Raw genomic sequence first — 20,657 nt, 5'->3', positions numbered from 1 at the left:
TCTGAAAGTTGCCACCCAGGTAAATAGTGCTGTGAAGAAGGCATATGGTGTACTGGGCTTTATTGGCAGAGGAATTGAGTTTTGGAGTCCTGAGGTCATGTTGCAGTTGTATAAGACTCTGGTGCGGCCTCATCTGGGGTATTGTGTGCAGTTTTGGTCGCCATACTATAGGAAGGATGTGGATGCACTGGAACGGGTGCAGAGGAGGTTTACCAGGATGTTGCCTGGCATGGTAGGAAGATTGTATGAGGAAAGGCTGAGGCACTTGGGGCTGTTCTCATTGGAGAAAAGAAGGTTTAGGGGAGATTTGATAGAGGTGTACAAGATGATTAGGGGTTTTGATAGGGTTGACAGTGAGAACCTTTTTCCGCGTATGGAGTCAGCTGTTACTAGGGGACACAGCTTTAAATTAAGGGGGGGTTGGTATAGGACAGATGTTAAGGGTAGATTCTTTACTCAGTAGGTTGTGAGTTCTTGGAATGCCCTGCCAGTAGCAGTGGTGGACTCTCCCTCTTTATGGTCATTCAAGCGGGCATTGGATAGGCATATGGAGGTTATTGGGCTAGTGTAGGTTAGGTAGGCTTCGGTCGGCGCAACATCGAGGGCGGAAGGGCCTGTACTGCGCTGTATTTTTCTATGTTCTATGTTCTAAATTGCCCGTGGTGTTAGGTGGATTAGTCAGGGAGGAATGGGTCTGGGTGGGTTACTCTTCGGAGGGTTGGTGTGGACTGGTTGGGCTGAAGGGCTTGTTTCCACACTGTAGGGAAGCTAATCTTAAAAAAACGTCTATTAGCTCACAGCTCCAACAATTTGTTCAGTTTCCCAGTGACTGTAATTTTTCTGTGTTCCTCTCCTTTCCATTTTCTGACTTATCACTGATTCTGTTCCTTGTATTCTCTATCCTCTGTAATGAAGACTGATGCAAAATACCTGATCAATCTACAATTTTAAGATTGAGATGAGGAGAATTTTTTTTTCTTCCGAGTATCATCAGTCTGTCAGATTCCCTGTTCGAGGAAGTGGTGGATATTGTGACATTGAGTTGACTCAAAGCTGAGTTAGATAGATTTGTGATAGACAGAGGAGTCGAAGGTTATGGGGATCAGACAGAAAAACACGGTTGAGACCACATTGGGCTTGAACTACTGAATGTTGTAGTAGGGCCAAATGGCATATGGTTCCCTCCTGCTCTTAAGTTCTATATTCTGAACATAACTTAATTGTAGAGCTGTCCTTCAAATTTTTATCTGTTTGTTGTTTGACCTCCATTTCTGATGTGACCTCTAATGTATACACTTTCCTTGCTTGCAGACTTTACATCATTTTCTGCAAATGTGGGTGGAACTGGACTGGGGAGTTTCCGATCTGTGTCAACTTCAACGAAACTCGTTAATGGAAAACGTGTCACCACCAGGAAGTGAGTAACTAGAAACGAATACAGATTGTCACAATGATGGCAAGTTGGCCATCTTAGCTGAAGATTTGTTAACCAGTGGCTCTGATAGGGACCTGAGTGGAGCTGTATTATGGGTGAGGGGTACAGGGATGTGTTGCTTATGAGGCATATGGAGTTCAATGTAAGCAAGTGTGATGTTATGCATTTTGGACTGAAATAGGATAGATCAGGTTACTTTCTAGGTGGAGTCGAAAAGTGTGGCGCTCAAAAAGCACAGCCAGTCAGGCAGCATCCGAGGAACAGAAGAATCGACGTTTCAGGCATAAGGCCTTCATCAGGAAGGGGGCTGAGAGATAAATAGGAGGGTGGGGATGGAGCTACGTTCTCGATGGTAGAACGGTGGCTCAGTGGTCACCACAGCTGCCTCAGCGCCAGGGACCTGGCTTCGATTCCAGTTTAGGGTGACTTGTAAACTCTGCAAAGACATTCTCCCTGTATGTATGTGCATTTCCTCCGGGTGCTCCTGTCCCTCCCACAGTCCAAAGATGTGCAAGTAAGAGTGGATCGGCCATGCTAAATTGCCCCATAGTGTCAAGGGATGTACAGGCTAGGTGGGTTAGGCATGGGAAATGCAGGGGTACACAGAAAGGGTAGTAGTCTGGGTCTGGATCTTTGGAGGGTTGGCATGGAACCGATGGGCTGAATGAGCCTCTTTCACACTGTAGGGATTCTGTGACTCTAAGTAGAGTGGTTGCTCATAAATGTTGAGAGATCAGGTGCATAATCTTTAAAATGTCATGAACAGATGCAGAAAATAGTCAAGAAAGCTAATGGAATGCTGGTCTTCATATCTCAAGGACTGAAGTGTAAGGCTGCAGAGGTGATGCTGAAATTGTACAAAACCCTGGTTAGACCCCACTTGGAGCTTTGTGAACAGATCTGGGCACCACACCTTAGGAAGGATAGATTGTTCTTGGAGGGAGTACAACGTAGATTTATCGGAATGATCCCTGGACTTCAGGGGTTAGGTTATGAAGAGAGATTATACGTGTTAGGCCTGTTCAAATGTAGAAACATAGAAGCTCAGAGCAGGAGCAGACCATTCGGCCCCTCGGGCCTAGTCCACCATTCAGTTAGGTCGCGGCTGATTGTTGAGCTCAATCCCCTAGTCCCATGCTCCCCCTCCATATCCTCAATTCCTTTGGCTACAAGAACTGTACCTATCACCTCTTCTAGAAACTAGAAGATTAGGAAGTGATCTGATTGAAGTCTTCGAGATATTAACAAGAAGGGACAGTGGAGATGAAGAGAAACTATTTCCACTGGTTGGAGATTCTAGAACTAGGAGCATAGTCTGAGAATGAGGGCCAGCCCCTTCAGGAGAGATGTTAGGAAGCACTTCCACACACAAAGGGTGGTGGATATTTGAAACCCTCTTCCAAAACCAGTAGCTGATGCTTGATCATTTGTTCATTTTAAATTGGAGATAGACAAATTGCTGTTAAGGAAAGATATTAAGGAAAATGTCATAGATTCCCTGCAGTGTGGAAGTAGGCCATTCAGCCCATCAAATGTCACCGCACTTCTAAAGAACATCCCATCCATCCCACTATCCCTGTTACTCTACATTTCCCACAGCTAACCCATCTTACAATCACATCCTTGGACAGTAGGGCAATTTAGCATGGCCAATCCACCTAACCTGCACATCTTTGCACTATGAGAGGAAACCGGAGCACCTGGAGGAAACTGACCTGGGGAGAACATGCAAACTCCACACAGACACTCACCCAAGGCTGGAATCGAACCCAGGTCCCTGAGAGGTAACAGTGCTAACCACTGAGCCACTGTGTGTATAGAGTTAGGCTGCAGATCGTTGTGAGTTCATTGAACAGCAGAGCAGGCTCATCGCAGTGACATGTCATCGGTAAGATGAAAACAGGATCTGTGCTATGTCAGTCTAATCCCAGCTCACATTCTCAATTACTGCATGGTTGTAGTTATTTATGGCACAAAGGAGGTGACCGTTCAGCCCGTACTGCTGGGAAATTGTGTTTTGTGATGAGAGTCAGTACAACAATAAAGTATCAAAAGGTGACAATAACGCTCAGAAATTGCAAAGAGCCAGTTTTCCTCAGTGGCAAAACGTTTGGCACGCCCTTCCTTTTGATGCCATTCAGTGTCTTTGTTTGTAGCTGATAGTCATAGAGTCAAACTGACCCTTCAGTCCGAATGGTCCACTCTGACCATGTCCCACCTCCCTGCGTTTGACCCATATCCCTCCAAACCTTTCCTGTTCATGTACTTATACAATGTATTTTTAAATGCTGTAATTGTACCTGTATCCACCACTTTCTCCAGCAGTTCATTCCACACACACACCACTCTGTGTTTTAAAAACAAACAGTTGCCCCCATGTTCTTTTTAAATTTTTCCCCTCTCACCTTAAAGTGTTAAACTCCCCCACTTGGGGAAAAGATCTTTGCTATTCCTCTCACAGAGTGACCAGTCTTTTAGTTTAAGAGAGTAGAGGGAGCTTTACTCTGTATCTAACCCCGTGCTTCCCATGATCTGGGAGTATTTAATGGGAGCAGTGTAGAGGGACTTTTACTTTGTATCTAACCCCGTGTTGCCCATGTCCTGGGAATGTTTCAGGGGAACTGTGTAGACAGAGCTTTACTCTGTATCTAACCCCGTGCTGTCCCTGTCCCTGGAAGTGTTTGATGGGGACAGTATACAGGAAGCTTTACTCTGTATCTAACCCTGTGCTGTCCCTGTCCAAGAATGTGTTTGATGTGGACAGTGTAGAGGGAGCTTTACTCTGTATCTAACCTCGTGCTGTCCCTGTCCCTGGGAGTATTTGATGGGGGACAGTGTATAGGGAGCTTTTACTCTGTATCTAGCCCCCCTCCACCAATGAAAATGTGTTGCTGGTTAAAGCACAGCTGGTCAGGCAGCATCCAAGGAATAGGAAATTCGACGTTTCGGGCATAAGCCCTTCATCAGGAATGAGGAGAGGGTGGCAGGCAGGTTAAGATAAAAGGTAGGGAGGAGGGACTTGGGGGAGGGGCGATGGAGATGTGATAGGTAACGAGTCTGTTTGAGAACGTGGCTGAAGAGTTTTTTACCCCTCCACCAATCACTAGCTCAGAGAATGCTTTCCTTTCATTTTCTCACTCTTTTCAAATTATAACCTGTCTATTTCTCCCCCCTAGGATTGTGGAGAATGGTGAAGAGAGGGTGGAAATTGAGGAAGACGGGCAGCTGAAGTCAGTGCGAGTAAACGGTAAGCGAAATAGAAGGGCCAAGAGAAACTAGGCCATACACAGTGAATCGACGGCAGCAGCAGGGTGTCCTGGGGAGCTACTAGAGAAGAGAGCAGTAGGAAGCAAATGGCAGCAAGACAGGAATGTTAAAACACATCAGCGATTAGAAACTTTGACTAGAGGCAATCACCACTACTTGGAAGAATCCAGAATAAATATATTGTAGAAATAAAGAAGATCTTCCCTTGCCCATCCCATTCATGGCCCGGTCTTGTTTATTCTCGATAGAAACAGATAGCTTTGGTACTGTATGGCTCCATTTTGATTAAACTTGGTGGGTCAAGCTGGTCAGAGGAGGTGGCTGCTGATCACACAGTCACCCAGAGTGGGCTAAACCTGGGCGGTGGCCGAGGGGTCAAGCAGGGCACCCGGCTTCAGGCCTGCAGAACCAGACCATGGCGACCAATCAAGTGTCGGGAAGGAGTCACGTGACCAGAGAGTTTTGCTCATAGAAACAGAAAATGATACTGGGACAAAAGTGCACTTTCATTCAACCTGGGTTCAGAGGTGCTATCTGAATCATATTGCTCCTTCCACTCTTTTTGTTTTGATTTACTCATGGGATATGGGTGTCTCTGGCAATTCATTGCTGTTGAGAAAATGATGGTGAGCTGTTGCCTTTGACCCTCCCTCCAACGTAAGGTCAAATGTGAGGATGTTCATCGATGTTTGCACAATGTTCAGCACCATTCTGAGACTCCTCAGATACCGAAGTAGTCCATGTTCAAATGCAGCAAAACCAGAACAGCATTGAGACACGGTCTGAAAAGTGGCAAGTGACATTCACATCACACTAATGCCAGGCAATGACTGTTCCATCGAGAGAGAACCTGACCAACATCCCTTGATGTCCAGTGGTGTTACCATCACTGAATAATTGCCCCACTACCAACATTCCAGGGGTTGCTATTGATCAGTAACTCAGCTGGACTTACCATATAAACACAGCAGCTACGAAAGCAGGTCAGAGGCTAGGAATCCTGCAATTAGTAACTTACTGACTTCCCAAAGCCTGTTCACCATCTACAAGATACAAGTCAGGAGTGTGATGGAATATTCCCCACTTACCTGGATGGGGGCAACCCCAACAACACACATGAAGCTTGACATCATCCAGAACAAAGCAGCCCTTGATTGGCACCACATCCACAAACATCCCCTCCCCCCTCCACCGACGCTCAGTAGCAGCAGGGTGTACCATCTACAAGATGCACTGCAGGAATTCACCAAAGATTCTCAGACAGCACCTTCCAAACCTGCAGCCTCTCCCATTAGAAGGAAGGACACCAGCTCCTGCAAGTTCCCTTCCAAGCTGTCATCATCCTGACTTGGCAATGTACCATTGTTCTCTGTGTCAGTGGGTCAAAACCTCGGAACTCCCTCCATCACAGCGTTGTGGAGCTACCTACAGCAGGTGAACTCCTGTGGTTCGAGAAGGCAGTTCGCCACTATTAAACGTAATTAGGGCTGGACAATAAATAATGACCTATCCAGCAAGGCCAGAATTCTGTTAAAGAATTGTTAAAAACCTGCAGTCCACGTGATGTTGTACATACTCGGATGGTTTTAGGGATTTGATGCTGACAATACCATGTAGTTGCCAGTCAGGACAGTGCGTGGCTTGGAAGGGAATTTGCAAATAGTGGCATAATCATGCATTTACAGATCTTGCCCTTCTGGGTTGTTGAGGTGGCAGATCTGAAAGCTACTGTCACTTGAATGAGTTCCTCCAGTGCAACGTTTAGGTGTTACACACTACTGCCACTGTGTACGTGTGGTGGTCAGGGCGCTGATCAAGCAAGCTGCTTTGTCTTGGATGGTGCTCAGCTTTTTGAATGTTATTGGAGGTGCACTCATCCACGCAAATGGATCCTAACTTGTACATTGTAGAATGTGGACAGAGTTTGGGTGGTGATGAGGCAAGTTACATTCAGCAGAATTTCCAGCCTTTGACTTGCTTGTGCGTCCACAGTATTTATGTGGCTTGTGCACTTAAAGTTTATAACAACATAAGAACCATGAGCAGAAGTAGGCCATTTGGTCTGCACCACCATTCACTAAGATCATGGCTGATCTTTTTGTGGTCTCTGCTTCATTTACCCACCCGCTCACCATAACCCTTAATTCCTTTACAGTTTAAAATGTCTATCGATTTTTCTCTTAAAAATATTCAACAAGGTAGCCTCACCTGTTTCGCTGGGCAGGGAATTCCACAGATTCATCAGTGGTTTTCTCAGGATATATTTGGTGCTGGATTCAATAAAAACGTTGTTGGATACCAAAGAGTGATGGTTTGATTGCTATCACCAAGTGGCAGAAATTATCAGCCCGAGGCTAAGAATTGCTCAGGTCTTGCTGCAAACTGCATCAGTACCCAAGGAATGTGTAATCATCGGCGAACATCCTTCCCTCACCTTATGATGGAGGGAAGGCCATTGATGAAGCAGCTGAATGTAGTTGGGCCTTAGACAGTACCCTGAAGACAATCCTGCAGCATTGTCCCAGAGATGAGATTATTGGTCTCCAATAACCACAACCATCTTGCTTTGTGCCATGTATGACTCCAGTCAAAACTCCTCTCTTTTAAATAATACTGCAGGATTTTTAAATGTTCATTTGGGAGGTCCAGCAGGATCTCAGTATAACATTTCATCTGATGATCAGAGCCTCCAGCACACTCAAATAAATCCTAACTTGTTCACTAATTGATATTAATGAATGAAACCTGCTGTTATGTCCTGGTATGTACCTATATATAACTCTAGTTCCATAGTGAGACGGCTGACCCTTAACCTCATTTTGAAGTGGCCTAGAAAGTTGTACCAAACTGCCACAAAAAAATAAAGAAACAGCGCCAGATAAAATATTCAACTGACCTACACTTTGAGTCAGGAAGCAATATAAGAGGCGATACCCAATCTAGTCCACGCCATACAATAATATCTTTCTTCACATCTGGAACCTGGTAGCATTGTGTGGAGAGCCCTGCAAAGAGAAAATCTGCAGAGAAAATATAATCATAACTCTAGAATTATGCCAGTGGACATCATTGTTGATTCCTCCATTGACATCACTCGGTATATCCTGGTCTGGTTGATATGCAGAGACCGGGGTACACTATGGGAGTGAGAGGTGAATGAAGTACAGGTTTCTAAAGCATGTGTCCAGAAGGTGATGGCTTGGTGGTATTATCGCAGGACTGTTAATCCGGAAACCCAGATAATGTTCTTGGGAGCTAGGTTTGAATCCTGCCATGACAGATGGTGAAATTTTGAATTCAATTAAAAAGAAAACCTGGAATTAAGAGTCTAATGATGACCATAACTCCACTGCTGATTGTCAGAAAAATCCATCTGGTTCACAAATGTCTTTTAGGAAAGGAAACTGCCATCCTTACCTGGTCTGGCCTACATGTGACTCCAGACCCACAGCAATGTGGTTGATTCTTAACTGCCCTTTGGGTAATTAGGGATGGGTAATTTCAAAATGATGTACACTTGCTGGCCTAGTCATTGACACTTACATGCCATGAATAAAGAAAAAAGACAATGACCTTCTTCAGTGAGGTTGTACTATGTTCCAAATAAGTGTTACAAAACCCAGCTCTGCAGTGATGGTTTCTCTGACTGTCTGAAAGATAAGCCCAACAAGGGACCCCGATGAAGGCAGACAGTGAGTGCATGGTGATGCTTTCTCGCACACTTCATAAACAGACACCCATTAAGAGGGGGCTTCCTCTTAACTTGTGAGCCCTCCACCTGAATGTTGCAGATATTCATCCCTCTTGCATCCCAGATCTCCTGGTACCACCATTGATGGCTGTGCCACAGCTATCATCTAGGGGGTGGCATGGTGGCTCAGTGGTTAGCACTGCTGCCTCACAGCGCCAGGGACCCGGGTTCGATTCCAGCCTTGGGCGACTGTCCATGTAGAGGTTGCACATTCTCCCTGTGTCTGCGTAGGTTTCCTCCGGGTGGTCCAGTTTCCTCCCACAGTCCAAAGATGTGCAGGTCATGTGAATTGACCACGCTAAATTGCCTGTAGTGTTAGATAAGGGGTAAATGTAGGGGAATGGGTGTGTTGCGCTTCGGCAGGTCGGTGTGGACTTGTTGGGCCGAAGGGCCTGTTTCCACACTGTACGTAATCTAATCAAATCTAAGTAATCTAATCAGATGCTGGAGATCAGCGTCTAGAGTGATGCTGGAAAAGCACAGCAGGTCAGGCAGCATCCGAGGAGCAGGAGAGTAGACATTTCGGGCAAAAGCCCTGACCACCTGTCCTAACTTTGTGATTTGGTGTTAAACGTTGTCTAGTGTGTAAAAGAACACAAGGAATAGGAACAGAACTGGGCCATTCAGTCTCTCTAGCCTCATCCATCATTACTTCAGTCATAACTAAAATTCTACATTGACTTCACTTTCCCACCTGATCCCTTTATTTCATTTGTCATGCATCCAGCATATTCAAGACTGAGCATCCACAGCTCTCTGGGGTGAACAATTCTAAAGATGCAAGAAAAAATCCTCCTCATATTGGTTCTAAAAAGCTGACTCCTTATCCTTAGATTTTAGCCTTTAGAACTTGACTCTCCAATGAAACAGCCTGTCAACATCCACCTTGTTAAGTCTTCTCAGAATTTTGTATGTTTCAATGAGATCAAATCTCTCTTCATCATCATCATGGAGATTATAGAGCAATGCTATTCCAGATGTAACTATGGGATCCCAAGGTCTTCATTGCAAGAGGATTCAAGTATAGGAGTTAAGAAATCTTGCTGCAATTGTACAGAATATGGATAAATGTGAGCTGGTGCATTTTGGTTGGAAAAATGGGAAGGTGACCTAAATGGGGAGAAACTGGTGCAGAGGGATCTGGGTGTCCTTGCTCATAAGTCACAGAAAGCTAGCATGCAGATATGGCAGATACTAGAGAAAGTGACTGGAGTGTTAGCTTTTATACCTAAAGGAATAGAATATCAAGGTTAGGAAGTATTGTTGCAACAATACAAGGCATTGGTGAGATCGCACATGAAGTATTTTGCATGGTTTTGGTCCCCTTATTTGAGGAAAGATGTAGTGGCATTGGAGGCAGTTCAGAAAAGGTTCACTAGATTGATCCCAGAGATGAGGGGTTTATAGTATGAAGAGAGATTGAACAGTTTAGGTCAATACTCCCTGGAATTTCAAAGAGTGAGGGGAGATCAAATTGAGGTATTCAAGATGATAAAAGTTGTGGATAAAATAGACGTGGAGTGGATGCTGCCTCTTATGGGACATTTAGGGTGAGAGGTCATAGTCTTAGGATAAGGGATAGCAAACTTAAAACAGAGTTGAGGAGAAACTACTTCTCCCAAAGGGTTGTGAACCGGTGGAATTCTCTACCCCAAACTCCGGTGGATGCTGGGACAGTGAGTAAATTTAAGGAGGAGTTAGAGATTTTTAATTGGTGATGGGTTGAAGGGTTATGGGGAAAAGGCAGGAAAATGGGAGTGAGGAGCGTATCAGCCATGATTGAATGTTGGAGCAGACTTGATGGGCCGAATGGCCTAATTCTGCTCCTAGTTCTTACAGACTTACAAGAACCTTTGATGAAATTGTCCCTGGAGTGTTATGGACAGTCTTGACCTCCTTGTTAATGGAAGGATGTACTTTTCATGGAGTAAAGGTTAACCCCATACTGATCCCTGGGATGGTGTGATGGTCCTATGAGGAGAGATTGTGAAGAGTGGGCCTGTGTTCTCTATAATCCAGAAGAATAAGGCGTCATCTCATTCAAGCAAACAAAATTCTTACTGGCTTCAACAAGACAGATACAAAGAACATGCTTTGCTGGGATAAGGGGGAGGGTGGGGAAAGTCTAGAACCAGGGCATATACTGTCAGAATAAAGGGCAAGCCATCCTGGACTGAGTTGAGAGCAATTTATTAACTTAGGGGTGGTGAATCTTCAGAAGTTTCTACCCCAGGGAGCTTTGAAGGCTTTATCAATTGGGAATGTTCAGGACAGAGATCAATAAGTTTCTGGATATCAAGGAATAAAGAATAGCGTGGGCGAATGGCTTTAAGGTCAACCATGGTCTGGTTGAAGGCAGAGCACACTTGATGGGCTGAATGGCCTGCTCAAATTTCCAATGATGCTTGCTACATTTGCTGAATCTTATTGGCACATTTTAATTATGTTAAAGGCACTGTATTAATACCAATTACAGATTCACGTGTATAAACATCATTTTTAGGACCAGTGTTCAAATTCAAGCCAAAATGACAGCATCCTACTCTTTTTACTCAACACACATTTTTGCAGGGAATGAGTTGGGCCATTTCAGTGCAGTTATTGCTTGGAGCACAGAATTCTTCCCTGCGCCCTCCCTGTCCTCAACACCACCAAAGGAACACAAGATGGCAGTCTCAAGACAGATGACTGAAGTGAGACATTGGGTTGGAAGTTGGGAGTCAAGGTCTATGCTCTGGCCAAAATAAAGTGGGTACATTGTCAACCAATGGGAGAAGTGCATCATTTCTTTGATTAGAAATCACACAACACCAGGTTATAGCAACAGGTTTAATTGGAAGCACTAGCTTTCGGAACGCCACTTCATCAGGTGATTGTGCTTCCAATTAAACCTGTAGGACTATAACCTGGTGTTGTGTGATTTTTAACTTTGTAGACCCTAGTTCAACATCGGCATCTCCAAATCATTTTTTTTAGTAAGCTGGCAAACAGATGAGAATGAATCATAGAATGTTACAAATCAGGAGGAGGCCTTTTGACCCACCACACCTGTGCTGGCAGTTTGAAAGAGCTACCTGATATTGTCCCCAAGCTCTCCCTGCTTTTTTCCCATAACCCAGAAAACTCCATCTCAGATATCGACAATTAACTATGAATTTATTGTTGAACTTGCATCAATGGTTCTCAGTGGCATTACATTCCAGATGGTAGTGTGGATGAGCAGAGGGATCTTGGTGTCCATGTACACAGATCTCTGAAAGTTGCCACCCAGATAAATAGTGCTGTGAAGAAGGCATATGGTGTACTGGGCTTTATTGGTAGAGGAATTGAGTTCCGGAGTCCTGAGGTCATGTTGCAGTTGTATAAGACTCTGGTGCGGCCTCATCTGGAGTATTGTGTGCAGTTTTGGTCGCCATACTATAGGAAGGATGTGGAGGTACTGGAACGAGTGCAGAGGAGGTTTACCAGGATGTTGCCTGGTATGGTAGGAAGATCGTATGAGGAAAGGCTGAGGCACTTGGGGCTGTTTTCATTGGGGAAAAGAAGGTTTAGGGGAGATTTGATAGAGGTGTACAAGATGATTAGGGGTTTAGATAGGGTTGACAGTGAGAACCTTTTTCCACGTATGGAGTCAGCTGTTACTAGGGGACACAGCTTTAAATTAAGGGGTGATAGGTATAGGACAGATGTTAGGGGTAGATTCTTTACTCAGTGGGTTGTGAGTTCATGGAATGCCCTGCCAGTAGCAGTGGTGGACTCTCCCTCTTTATGGTCATTTAAGCGGGCATTGGATAGGCATATGGAGGTTATTGGGCTAGTGTAGGTTAGGTAGCTTTGGTCGGCGCAACATCGAGGGCCGAAGGGCCTGTACTGCGCTGTATTTTTCTATGTTCTATGATAGCAATCACTGGTTATATAAAGGATTTATCATTGATCTAACACTTTTATCATTGGACCACCTTCTCACAGTTAGTTAGGGATGGGTAATTTTGCAGACCCAGCTGGCAAGGTTCATATTCCATTAATAAATCCAAGAAACATGTTGGTGGAGTGGACAGACAGGTGGCCGATGAAGTTCAACGCAGAGAAGTGAGAGATGATGCATTTTGGTAGAAAGAATATGGTGAAACAGTATAAATCAAAGGGCTTTACTCTAAAGGGTGTGCAGGAGCAGAAAGATCTAGATACATTTAGGCATAAAGGTGGCAGGGTAAGTGAAGCTGGTTGTTAATAAAGCATGCAGTGTCTAGGATGTAGAATGCGAGAGCAAGGGAGTTTTGCTGAACTTGTATAAAACATCATTTACAGCTCAGTTGGAGTATTGATCTGGGTACCACACTTTAGGAAAGATGTGAAGGTATTGGAAAGATTGCAGAAATGGTTTACAAGAGTGATTCCAGAGATGGGAATCTTCATTTATGAAGCTAGATTAAAGAAGTTAGTTAGAACTGTTTCACTTAGTCATAGAGTAATACAGCATGAAACAGACCTTCGGCCCAAGCTGGACAGTACATTTGGATCGGCTCAGGCTTGGAGGGCTAAGGGGTCTGTTCCTGGGCTGTAAATTTTCTTTGTTCTTTGTTCTCTTTTGGTCCATGTTGACCATCTGTGTACTCAGCTTGTTCCAATTGCCTGCATTTGGTTCATATCCCTTTAAACCATATACCTATCTAAATGTTTTTCTATTGTACCTGCCTCAACCACTTTCTCTGACAGCCATTTCATTTATGTACCACTGTCTGTGTGGAGAAGTTGCCCCCTCATGGAAAGCTATTATTGAATCTATTTCCATCGTCCCCTCTGGCCTTACATTCCAGATCATAGCAGATTGTAAAGAATTTATGTTCACTCTAATTCTTTTACCATTGGACCTTGGTGAGTTGGGGAGTGGACAGTTATGAAGTTCAATGCTGAGAAGCGTCAGGTGATGCATGGAGACACAGTCTAAGAAACTTTGTGCCATTTTGATCTCATCTGAATGCATCAGAGGCTGTTCAGAGCAGGTTTACCAGACTAGTACCTGGAATGAATGGGTTGTACTATGAAGATAGCTATGAGTGGGTTTGTTTCCCTGGGGTTTAGAGTGTTGTGCAGTGACTTGAAGTCTATAAGGTCCATATTGGTCTTGGCAAGATGCTTTCTCTCAAAATGCACCACCACAAACTTCTCTGCCTTGAACTTCATCTGCCACCTGTCTGTCCACTCCTCCAACATGTTTTTTTTGAATTAATTTGTGAAATATGGCCATTGCTAGCTGGGTCGGCATTATTGCCCATCTCTAAGTGATGTTGAGTGTCCAATGGTCAAAGCATTAGAGCTAAGATAATTCCTTTATAATCAGTGATTGCTATGATCTGGAATGCAATGCCATGGAGAGCCATGCAATAAAAGTTCAGCAATAAATTCCTCACATGAAAACGTCCAGAATGAGAGGACACTTTTAAAATTAGGGATGACCTTTTCAGGACAGAAATAAGCAACTTTTCTCTGAGTGTTGCGTGATGCTCGAGTTCTCTGCCTCAGAAGATGGTGGAATTGGAGTTATTTAATATTTTCAAAACAGAAGTGAATGGTTCTTGTTAAAGCAATGGACTTGACAGTTATCAGGGACTATGATACAAGTAGACCCATCATGATCTTCTTGAATGGCAGAACAGGCCTGAGGGGCGAAGAGGTCTAATTCTGCTTCTATTTTATGTGCTCATTTATGGGAGAGGAAAGCAAAGATCTGATCGATGTTTTCAAAACTGTTAAGATACCCGGATACAGTCGCCGGGGAGAAACTGAAGAATTGGCTGTACTAAATTGCCCATAATGTTCAGGGTTGCGTAGGTCAGGGGTAAATGTAGAGTAATGGGGTGGGTTACTCTTCAGAGGGTCGGTGTGGACTTGTCGGGCTGAATAGTCTGTTTCCACACTGTAGGGATACAATGATGATTCAATGAGTAAAAACTAGAGGGCACAGATTTAAAGAGCTTAGCAATTGAAGTAAATGGGAGGTGAGAGAAAGCTTTTCCTCATGGATCTGGATTGTGCTGCCTGAAAGTGTAGCGGAGGCACATTCAACCGAAGCATCCAAAAGGGTGTTAAGTGATTCTTTATAGTGTGCAGGGAAGGGGAATGGTGCTAAGTGGTAGTGCATGTTTGGAGAGCAGTCACTGTCACGATGGGCCAAATGGTCTGTATCTGCAGCCTATCAATTCTGTTTAATCCAGGGTCACACAGTTACCGTCTACGCTCGGAAGCGAACACATAACTAGGCAAGGTGCTGGCTGGTGTCTCAGCCTGTGCTTATTCACTGTTTGGTTCGTCCTGTCCAGGTGAGGAAGACCAGGTAGCCCTCGCCATTGAGCTGAGTCGGAGGGAGCAGCAGGGCCAACAGCAGCACACCTTGCGAGCGGCTCACGGTCAGGTACCCGGTACCTCGCGGCCGTACTACCTCGACGATGACGAGGACTCTGAGGCGGACGAGGACTTGCAGTTGGCCATGGCCTACAGCTTGTCAGAGATGGAGGCCCGAGGGCGTGGATCAGGTGGGCGTGGCGGGAGGGGCAAGAGGCGCGGCACGTCACGGGGAGCACCGGCGGATGGGGGAAGGGTAGCTGGGCGTGCGGCAGCCCACCCGACTCGAGGGAGTCCCCGGTCAGCTGGCAGCAGAGGGCAGGCTGCGAGCACCAGTGGGCACCAGCCAGAGACACTGAGTGTAGCCAAGGGGTTGCAGCAGAAGCAGCCAAAGAAGACAAAGAGGGACTGGAAATGTCTCCTGTCCTGAATGAGGCTGTTGGTGCTGATTGCTACTTGATATCGACCCCTTCCCCCACCCCCCTCACAATTTACTAACTCATTGTTGTAGGAGATGGCACAACAATGAGAAATTCAAAGACAAATTAATGCCATATATAAACAAGATTGTCAGCTCATTGCGACTTTAATTTAGTCGGGTCTGATTGTTCTCAACAACAATTTGGATTTACATTCTTTAACACCGCCCCCAAGTCACTTCACAGCTGTGTAATTAAACTAAACTTTGAGGCTGAGTCCACACAGGGCAATGTTAGAGAGGAGAGTCGGGGGAATGTGCAAAACATCTCTTTAAATGGCAGGTTGTGAGGGTTAAAGATGGCAAGGGATAGGAAGCTTTGCGAAGGGGATTTTCAGAGCTATGGGGCCAGGTCGCTGAGGAATGGCCAAGAGTAGTCTTGACAAGACAGGGCACGGTGGGGAGTTTTAGCACCCGTTGAGCTCAGGCAATGGAGCAGTCAAATTGTTGGGCAACAGGTTCAGGGAACTATAAAACAAAGAACTGTGGATGCTGGAAGCCTGAAAGAAAACCAGAAAGTGTTGGCGAAACTCGGCAGGTCTGGCAGCCTCTGTGGAGAGAGAAACAGTCAATGCTTCGAGTCCAATATGCACAGAAGGGCTGCTGGAAAATAATGGTGTTTATTCTGTTATAAAGGGGGTAAGGGAGACAGAGAGCTCCTCCTTTGTCAATAGGATAAAAACAACCACTTTCCAGACCACGCAACCCGCTTCAGTCCTGAAGGGGTCGTATGGAATTCAAGCATGAAAACTCCTTCTGCCTCGCCCTCTCCTACCCCTCGCCCTCTCCTACCCCTCACCCTCTCCTACTCCCTCGCCCTCTCCTACCCCTCACCCTCTCCTATCCCAGTCGCCCTCTCCTACCCCCTCGCCCTCTCCTACTCCCTCGCCCTCTCCTACTCCCTCGCCCTCTCCTACCCCCTCGCTCTCTCCTACCCCCTCACCCTCTCCTACCTCCGTCGCCCTCTCCTACCCCCTCGCCCTCTCTTACCCCCTCGCCCTCTCCTACCCCCTCACCCTCTCCTACCTCCGTCGCCCTCTCCTACCCCCTCGCCCTCTCCTACTCCCTCGCCCTCTCCTACTCCCTCGCTCTCTCCTATCCCCTCACCCTCTCCTACCTCCGTCGCCCTCTCCTACCCCCTCGCCCTCTCTTACCCCCTCGCTCTCTCCTACCCCCTCGCCCTCTCTTACCCCCTCGCCCTCTCTTACCCCCTCGCCCTCTCCTACCCCTCGCCCTCTCCTACCCCCTCGCCCTCTCCTACCTCCGTCGCCCTCTCCTACCACCTCGCCCTCTCCTACACCTCGCCCTCTCCTACCCCCTCACCCTCTCTTACCCCTCGCCCTCTCCTATCCCCTCGCCCTCTCCTACTCCCTCATCCTCTCCTACCTCCGTTGCCCTCTCCTACTCCCTCGCTCTCTCCTACCCCTCGCCCTCTCCTACCTCCGTCGCCCTCTCCTACCCCCTCGCCCTCTCCTACTCCCTCGCTCTCTCCTACCCCCTCGCCCTCTCTTACCCCCTCGCCCTCTCCTACCCCTCGCCCTCTCCTACCCCCTCGCCCTCTCCTACCTCCGTCGCCCTCTCCTACCACCTCGCCCTCTCCTACCCCTCGCCCTCTCCTACCCCCTCACCCTCTCTTACCCCTCGCCCTCTCCTACCCCCTCGCCCTCTCCTACCCCTCGCCCTCTCCTACCTCCGTCGCCCTCTCCTACCCCCTCGCCCTCTCCTACTCCCTCGCTCTCTCCTACCACCTCGCCCTCTCCTACCCCCTCGCCCTCTCCTACCCCTCGCCCTCTCCTACCCCGTCGCCCTCTCCTACCTCCGTCGCCCTCTCCTACCCCCTCGCCCTCTCCTACCCCTCGCCCTCTCCTACCCCCTCGCCCTCTCCTACCTCCGTTGCCCTCTCCTACTCCCTCGCTCTCTCCTACCACCTCGCCCTCTCCTACCCCCTCGCCCTCTCCTACCCCGTCGCCCTCTCCTACCTCCGTCGCCCTCTCCTACTCCCTCGCTCTCTCCTACTCCCTCGCTCTCTCCTACTCCCTCGCTCTCTCCTACCACCTCACCCTCTCCTACCCCCTCGCCCTTTCCTACCCCCTCGCCCTCTCCTACCCCTCATCCTCTCCTACCCCTGTCGCCCTCTCCTACCCCTCGCCCTCTCCTACCCCTCGCCCTCTCCTACCCCCTCGCCCTTTCCTACCCCCTCGCCCTCTCCTAACTCCGTCGCCCTCTCCTACCCCCTCGCCCTTTCCCTCTCTCTCTCACCCTTTCCCTCCTGCTTCTTTACCCTCCCCCTCCCCCCCCCCAGTGAGTTTCTCCAGCACTCTCCATTTTTATTATTATATCCCTGTTCCCACTTGTGCTGTGATGCTCAGTGGGCAGAGGTGGTGGAGAGTGATGTTTTTTTGTGATGTATGGTTGATGCTGTGGGCTGTTTTGAGAGGTGTCCTGAACCAGTTGGTAGTGGTTTAACTTCCAAGGGCTTTGAGTTGAATACCTGAGAATAATGGTTGTTCACAGGGTAAGACTGTCCGAGATTGTAAATCACACCAAGTCCTATCCATTTCCTGAGGGGTGCATTGGATTAAGGTCAAACGTGCTTCTCTTCTAGTTGTTGTGGTCTTCTATGAATTGGGTTTCGATGGTCTGATACTGATTTCTTTTGAGTTGACATCACAGGTTACATCTGCTCCAATTAGGCACCATATTCAGATGGATCACAGGAAGTTTGCCACAGTAGGGTTAGTCATCAGAAGCAAAGCTGTGGCTAGTGTAGTTAGAGCTTTACTCTGTATCTAGAGGAGGTGATGATCTGGTTGTATTCTCACTGAACTGTTAATCCTGAGACCCAGTTAACATTCCAGAGACTTGGGGTGGAATAATGCCATTACAGATGGTAGAATTTGAATTTAATAAAAAATAATCTGGAATGATGCCTTGCTGATTTTTGGAAAAAAACCCATCTGGTTCACTAATGTCCTTTCAGGAGAGAAACTACCATCCTTACCTGGCCTGGCCTACATGTTAGTCCAGACCCACAGTGATGTGGTTGACTCTTAGCTGCCCAGCCAACAATGCCCTCACCACATGATTGAATAAAAAAGAAAAACCATGCTGTCCCTGTCTTAAGAGCATTTGATAGGGCCAGTGTAGAGGGAGCTTTACTCTGTATCTAACCCTGTGCTGTCCCTGTCTTAAGAGCATTTGATAGGGCCAGTGTAGAGGAAGCTTTATTCTGTATCTAACCCCGTGCTGTCCCTGTCTTAAGAGCGTTTGATAGGGCCAGTGTAGAGGGAGCTTTACTCTGTATCTAATCCTGTGCTGTACCTGTCCTGGGAGTGTTTGATAGGGCCAGTGTAGAGGGAGCTTTACTCTGTATCTAACCCTGTGCTGTCCCTGTCTTAAGAGCTTTTGATAGGGCCAGTGTAGAGGGAGCTTTACTCTGTATCTAACCCTGTGCTGTCCCTGTCTTAAGAGCTTTTGATAGGACCAGTGTAGAGGGAGCTTTATTCTGTATCTAACCCTGTGCTGTCCTTGTCTTAAGAGCGTTTGATAGGGCCAGTGTAGAGGGAGCTTTACTCTGTATCTAATCCCGTGCTGTACCTGTCCTGGGAGTGTTTGATAGGGCCAGTGTAGAGGGAGCTTTATTCTGTATCTAACCCCATGCTGTCCCTGTCTTAAGAGCGTTTGATAGAGCCAGTGTAGAGGGAGCTTGACTCTGTATCTAGCCACATGTTGACCCTATCCTGGGAGTATTTGACATTGGAAGCCCGGTGTCCTCTTTCTTGAGGGCTGTGGAAGCTAAGGGTGATTGGTATTTGAAAGTTGAGATTGAATACATGTGGACCCAGTGATAATGGATGAGGAAAATTTCCCCCAAGTTTGCAGGTCTGCTGACTGAAGTTCTCAGGAGGAATCATATTGGACTCAAAACATTAACTCTGTTTCTGTCTCCACAGATTAGCTGGGTTTCTCTAGCACCCCTTTTTTTTAATTTTTGTATAAAATTTCACTCCTACCTTCTGCCTTGTGTACATTTCAGGTTATCTAAAACTACTTGGATGAAGTCTCACTGATCTACATTGGTCCCTGGTTGAGCAATGCCAAAACTGTCCATGGCCTTGCTCCTCCCTATTTCTATTGCCCCTTCCTACCCTGCAACTTACTGAGATCTCTGCATGCCTCTGACTCCAGATCCTTGCACATTCCAAGCTCAATCACTCCATCATTGGTGGCTGAGTCTGTAGTGACCTGGCTCCCTTGATTCTGGAATTTGCTCCCAACATTCTGTGTCTCTCCCCACTTTTTTAGGACAGTCCTTCAAAACCCAGGTCTTTGTTCAAGCTCTTGGTCAGCTAACTTCATAGCTTTTCCATGGCTCAGTGTCAAATGTTGGCTTTTTAACACTCCTCTCGAGCATCTTGGTCAATTAATTACGTTAAAGGCGCAACCTTAATAGAAATTGTTGTTGGTGAATTGACAGGTGAGTTGAGTTAAGGCGAACATAGGAACAGAAGTAGGCCATTCAGCCCTTCGAGCCTGTTCTGCTGTTCAGTGAGATCATGCCTGATCTGTGACCTCACTCTTTGTACCTTCTTTGGTCCATATCCCTTAATATGGGATTCCTGAAGAAGGGCTCATGTCCGAAACGTCGATTCTCCTGCTCCTTAGATGCTGCCTGACCTGCTGCGCTTTTCCAGCAACGCATTTTCAGCTCTGATCTCCAGCATCTGCAGTCCTCACTTTCTCCATATCTCTTAATACCATTGCTTAACAAAAGAAATGATCTATTACAGATTTAAAATTAACAACTGATCCAGGATCCATTGTTGTTTGTGGAAGAGAGTTCCAAAGCTCTCCCACCCTTTTTGTCTGGAAGTGTTTTCCAACATCTCTCCTGAAAGCTCTGATCCTCGTGCTCAGAATATGCTCCTAGTTCTAGAATTCCCAACCAGTGGAAATAGTTTCTTTTTATCTACCTTGTCGTTTCCTGTTGATACCTTGAAGACATTGATCAGATCACCCCTTAACCTTCTAATTCCTAGAGAAAACAGGTCTGATCTGTTTTATTTGCTTCATAATTTAAGGAGCTGAAGTCCAGGTATTATTCTTGTAAACTTTCGTGTACTCCCTCCAAGGCCAGGCACTGATTGGACAATGAGAATGGTCTTTAGTCCTCAGCCAGTGTCATACACATTCCAACCAACAAAATTTGGACCCAACCAGGCTCCAGTTTCCTCATTTCCCCTCCCCCCACCTTGTCTCAGTCGGTTCCCTCAACTCAGCACCGCCTTCCTAACCTGCAATCTTCTTCCTGACCTCTCCGCCCCCACCCCACTCCAGCCTATCACCCTCACCTTGACCTCCTTCCACCTATCACATCTCCATCG

At 46.7% G+C, this 20,657-nt stretch overlaps 1 protein-coding gene across 7 annotated transcripts in view; it reads left to right on the top strand.

Moving 5' to 3' along the window:
- Window positions 1–20,657, top strand: part of dnajb2 (DnaJ heat shock protein family (Hsp40) member B2) — a 143,419-nt gene that overhangs the window by 119,376 nt on the left and 3,386 nt on the right. For all 7 annotated transcript variants that reach the window (XM_060827796.1, XM_060827799.1, XM_060827800.1 and 4 more), the window contains exons 7-9: window positions 1,312–1,417; window positions 4,612–4,682; window positions 14,774–14,986. In XM_060827796.1, coding sequence (XP_060683779.1) covers window positions 1,312–1,417; window positions 4,612–4,682; window positions 14,774–14,986 — 390 coding nt within the window. The remainder of the gene's footprint in view (window positions 1–1,311; window positions 1,418–4,611; window positions 4,683–14,773; window positions 14,987–20,657) is intronic.

The sequence above is a fragment of the Hemiscyllium ocellatum genome, chromosome 7 (genome assembly GCF_020745735.1).
Source record: "Hemiscyllium ocellatum isolate sHemOce1 chromosome 7, sHemOce1.pat.X.cur, whole genome shotgun sequence".
NCBI lineage: Eukaryota > Metazoa > Chordata > Chondrichthyes > Orectolobiformes > Hemiscylliidae > Hemiscyllium > Hemiscyllium ocellatum.
The sequence above is the reverse complement of the archived record's forward strand: the minus strand, read 5'-3'. Positions and strand labels throughout refer to the sequence as shown.